Source organism: Hipposideros armiger, unplaced genomic scaffold (genome assembly GCF_001890085.2).
Source record: "Hipposideros armiger isolate ML-2016 unplaced genomic scaffold, ASM189008v1 scaffold_3, whole genome shotgun sequence".
In the NCBI taxonomy this organism is placed as follows: Eukaryota; Metazoa; Chordata; class Mammalia; order Chiroptera; family Hipposideridae; genus Hipposideros; species Hipposideros armiger.
This window is the reverse complement of record NW_017731353.1, coordinates 6,305,624-6,310,405: the sequence shown is the minus strand read 5'-3', so window position 1 is coordinate 6,310,405 and position 4,782 is coordinate 6,305,624. Positions and strand designations below refer to the sequence as shown.

Sequence of the window (4,782 nt, the reverse complement as noted above, 5' to 3'; positions counted from 1 at the left end):
CCGCCCCCCCGCCCTCCCGAGGCCCACGGAGCCCTTAGGACCCAGCGGAACCCTGTTTGAAAACCACCCGCCCCTGCAGTTTGGATCTTTGGTTCTAAAGTAAAATGGATTTGTGTTCCCAGTCCTCCCTGCCATTCCCAATATCTCCTTCCTTCCCTAGGGACAGCTTCCGGATCTTTCAGAAGCTGTCGGAGATTTTCTCGGACGAGAACAACTACTCACTGAGCAGAGAGCTGCTCATCAAGGTAAAGGGGCGGGGCTGTTTCTCAGTGGGTTTCTTTGAAACATTCCAGACCTGTGTTCCCTGGACTTCGGGGAAGAACGGTCTGTTTGGTCCATGGGCAGGTGCGGGGCCCCTCCTACTGGCACTGCAGCTCCCTCCAGGCTGCTGGGTGAGTGGAGTCAGGGGTGGGTGTCCATCCCTTCCTCCCCAAACCAGCCCGGCCTGTCTCCAGGCTCCTGCTGCTTCTTCTGTCTGCACTCACCTCCGAGAGGAGGGCACTCATCTGCCCAGGGACAGGGCGCTGCAGGGGATGCCCAGAGACCAGGTCCCAAGTCCCAAAGGGGCTGCCTAGACGTGGGTCCAGATGACCAGACACATCTGGGTGCATGTGGGGTTAAAGGGCAAGGGGAAGAAGGCCTCACTGACCCCATCCTCATCCCTGGCAGGAGGGGACCTCCAAGTTTGCCACCCTGGAGATGAACCCCAAGAGAGCCCAGAAGCGACCAAAGGAGACGGTGAGTGTGCCTGAGGTCACGGAGAGGCAGGGGGCTGGCCTCCTGAGTCCCCTCCTGCTGCTGTAGAGCCTGACGTGCCCCGTTAGACCTGACCTCAGGGCCGTGCCCTGACCAGCTGGTGTCTTGGGGGGACTAATTACAGCCACCAGGGTAAGAGCCTGGAAGAGCCGGCCTGGGTGGGGGGAGACTTAGGGGTGGGGGTTGGGCAGAGACCATATAACCTTGGGGATTTGTTAGATACCAGGCCTGGAAGGTGACCTGAGGGAATTTGGGGTCCGTGGACACTAGGAGGATTGGTGCCTAGAGGTCCCCAGGCTGCTTGCTCCAAGTGGGAGGCCTGGGGTAGGGGCTAGGAGGGGCTGAGGCAGAGGGGTTTTCAGGAGAGTGGACTTGGGCCCCATTTATCACCTGCCACCACGATGTCACAGGGCGTCATCCAGGGCACCATCCCCTACCTGGGCACGTTCCTCACCGACCTGGTGATGCTGGACACCGCGATGAAGGACTATCTGTATGTAAGTGAGCCGGGGGCTGGGTGGGCCGGGACAGGGGCCCTTAGGCCCAAGAGGACAGTGCCCGGCACCAAGTCTGAGCCCTCAGCATGGCATGCCTCACCTCGTGAGAGCCCCCAGCCCGTGTGCCGAGGCACCTGCCCATCTTACCAATGAGTAAACAGCTTGCCATCTGGCTGGTGGGGCTCAGAGCTGCAGGAGGGTTTGGCCAAGCTGGACACAGCCNGGGGGCAGAACCCTGGCTCCCACACATCTTGTGATTCCCGCTGGAGGCCTGAGGTCTGGGGGCCTCTCCTGCAGGAGGAAAGGGTCAGAGATCTGTGGATCGGGCCCCGGGTCCCCAGGGAACAGAGGGGAGGCTGGGGGCTCAGAGCCGGCCCTGGAGAGAAGCCGTCCCCCACAGCCCATCCCAGCGCTGCTCGCCCCCGCCCCAGTCCGGGCACCCAGGACAGGAGGCTTGAGAGCCGCCTGCTCACACATCAGCCCCACCTCGGTCCTCCGAGCCCAGCTGCGCTGTTCCCAGGAACAGTGTCAGAGGGGAGGTGAGAGCCGCGTGTGGTCACAGAGACTTGGGCAGCACGTGGTGCATGAGCTGCGGATGCGGTGCCACAGGGCCCTGTGAAGGCTGGCAGGAGGACACACCCTGCTTGTCCCCTCCTCCCTCTCGTTTCTGCAGCACTGACTGTGCCAGTCTGTGCCCTCCTGGAGCTCACATTCCAGTGGGGAGGGGCCGGGGGACAGCAGGACTGTGTCAGTCTTCCCTGAGGAGGGAGAGGTGGTCACACCATTGATGGTGTCCCCTGGAGACACTGCCAGCCCCTGCCTGGACAGCCAAGTGAGGGTGGGCTTGGGTGCACTGGCCTCTGGCTGGGCAGAGACGGGCCCAGAGCCCAGCCCCTGCAGGGGTGTCATGGGAGGGCCACATGGAGGAGAGGCTGGGCCTCTGACTGCTGCCTGCCCACCTGCCTCCCCCAGTGCCATCTCCTCCATCCTGGGCACCTGGCTGGACCAGTACTCAGAGGACTTCTGCCAGCCCCCGGACTTTCCCTGCCTCAAGCAGCTGGTGGCCTACGTGCAGCTCAACATGCCCGGCTCCGACCTGGAGCGCCGCGCCCACCTCCTCCTGGCTCAGCTGGAGCACATGGAACTCACTGAGGCTGAGCTGGAGGGTGAGGAGAATGGGCGGGATCGGGGACACACAGGGAGGAGCCCCCAGAGGCTGGCTTTGGGCCAGGAGGAAAGGCTTGCCTCAGCCCGCCATCTGGTGGACTGCATTTGTGGAAGACCTCCTGGCCTGAGACTTCTCTAGGAGGCAGTGGAATGTTTTCTGTCTTGGAAAGACAGGCGTGTTGCTGAACTTTTGTCTTCTTGCAGCTCTATCACCAGCTCCAGCTCCAGCTCCAGCTCTAAAGACAACTCCAGAGCCAGAGCCAGCTCTAGCACCAGCTCTAGCTCCCAGTCCAGTGCCAGCTCTAGAACTAGAGCCAGAGCCAGCTCCGGCTCCAGAGTCAGTGCCAGAGCCAGTGCCGGCTCCAGAGCCAGTGCCAACTCTAGAGTCGGCTCCAGCACCAGAGTTAGAGCTAGAGCCAGCGCCAGCTTCACCACCAGCTCCAGAGCTGGAGTCAGCTCTGTCACACACCCTAGAGCTTGAGCCAGCTCCAGCACCAGAGCCCTCCTGGCCTTCACCCGTGGCTGCAGAGAACGGGCTGAGTGAGGAGAAGCCTCACCTCTTGGCGTTCCCCCCTGACCTGGTGGCGGAGCAGTTTACCCTGATGGATGCGGTGAGCAGCTCAGCTCAGCTCAGCGTGGTGGGGGAGGGGTGCACTTTCCTCTGGCATCTGTTGCCCAGACCTGCCATCCCCTGGTCCGGAACCAATGTCCTGACCTGACCCAAATCCCAGCTCCACTGTTACAAACTGTGTGACCTGGGCAAGTTTCTGAACCCTGAGATCTTAACTCTCCTCTGAACTGTAGAGATGGGACCTCCCCCCACCCCATCCCTCTGCAGAGTGACGGAGGATTAGAAACACTAGAAAGCTGGGGGGGGCCTGGCCATTTAGTGGGGGAGGGAAGCTCCTTGAGGTGCAACTGACTGCATGGGTCTTCCCCCCATCTGCCCAGGAGGCCTCACCAGCCTCAGCACTTATTGGGCACCTGATGTGTACCAGAGTCCATGGCAGACACCAGATCAAGCCTCTAGTTGTAGCACCCACAATGGGTATGCACCTGGATAGGGGCAGACAGGTGTGATGGGGGCTAAAGGGGTCACCTGTTGGCACAGATAGGGGCCACTCTCTGGTGCTCTGAATTAGGGTGCGCTGGTGAAAATGCCAAACTCTTTCCTTCCAGTGTTTCATCCTGGGTCCCTCGTGTGCTGGGTGCCCACAGTGGGCAGGGCACAAAACCCAGAGACCCCCTAAGAGGCTCAAACCATATCCTCAGCTCCCTGACCCCAGCTCTGACCAGGGACCCTGTCTGGGACTGGGTGGGGGGCTGTGGACGCTAAGCTCCAGGGTGTGACAGGTCCAGGTGACACTCCCTTACTCCCCAGGAGCTGTTCAAGAAGGTGGTGCCCTACCACTGCCTGGGCTCCATCTGGTCCCAGCGGGACAAGAAGGGCAAGGAGCACCTGGCTCCCACTGTCCGTGCCACCGTCACCCAGTTCAACAATGTGGCCAACTGCGTCATCACTACCTGCCTGGGAGACCGGAGTGTGACGGCCCGGGCCAGGGCCAGGGTGGTGGAGCACTGGATCGAGGTGGCCAGGGTATGCCTCGGAGTGGGGGAGAACCCCTTCTTCACCTTCCCTGCTCTCAGGGTTGTGGTCTGTGTCCTAAGCCCCTGCAGACACCCCAGGCCCTTCTGTTTCCGGGGCCTGCACGTCCCGCTGCCTGGGCACTCACTTCCTCCTTAGGGTCCTTCCTGGGTTGAGCTCAGATCCTCCTCCCTGGGAATGTTACTCACTGGGGCCAGGCATGCCCTTCGGGGCTCCCCAGGCATCTGTCTTACCTGGGAGGGGAGGCCCCAGCTGAAACAGACTAACGCTGGAGCAGGTGGGAGCCTCAGCCCGCGTCACAGACGTTCCCTTCTCTCGCCAGGAGTGCCGGGTCCTGAAGAACTTCTCCTCGCTCTACGCCATCCTCTCCGCCCTCCAGAGCAACTCGATCCACCGACTGAAGAAGACGTGGGAAGAAGTTTCCAGGTGGGCAGGTTTTTCTGTAGGAGCTCCACAGTGTACCAGGGACCTCCCACGGGGCTGAGCCCTGCCCCTCAGCCCAAGCCCTGCCAGGGCTCACTTGTGGGTGGGTCTCTGAGTGTTCATTGGCCTCAGGACTCAGTTTCCCGACCTGTCAGGTACTGGTTTAGCCACATTGGAGGTTTTCATGTGTTTACTTCATAGCCACACAACTCTTTATCCACATGAAGTCAAAACTGGTCACAACAGAGCTGTTCAGTAGAACGGGGATGGGGACCCAGGTGGCCAACATGAGACGTCCCCCCCATTCCCCCATCTTCCCGCCCCCCCGCCCTC

General features: G+C 61.3%; 1 protein-coding gene across 1 annotated transcript in view; it reads left to right on the top strand.

Annotated features, from left to right (window-relative positions):
- RALGDS (ral guanine nucleotide dissociation stimulator) overlaps positions 1 to 4,782 on the top strand; it is a 27,490-nt gene that overhangs the window by 15,137 nt on the left and 7,571 nt on the right. The window contains exons 4-10 of the mRNA XM_019641781.1: positions 161 to 245; positions 670 to 738; positions 1,167 to 1,249; positions 2,226 to 2,419; positions 2,625 to 3,031; positions 3,802 to 4,017; positions 4,349 to 4,452. Of these exons, the coding sequence (XP_019497326.1) occupies positions 161 to 245; positions 670 to 738; positions 1,167 to 1,249; positions 2,226 to 2,419; positions 2,625 to 3,031; positions 3,802 to 4,017; positions 4,349 to 4,452 (1,158 nt within the window). The remainder of the gene's footprint in view (positions 1 to 160; positions 246 to 669; positions 739 to 1,166; positions 1,250 to 2,225; positions 2,420 to 2,624; positions 3,032 to 3,801; positions 4,018 to 4,348; positions 4,453 to 4,782) is intronic.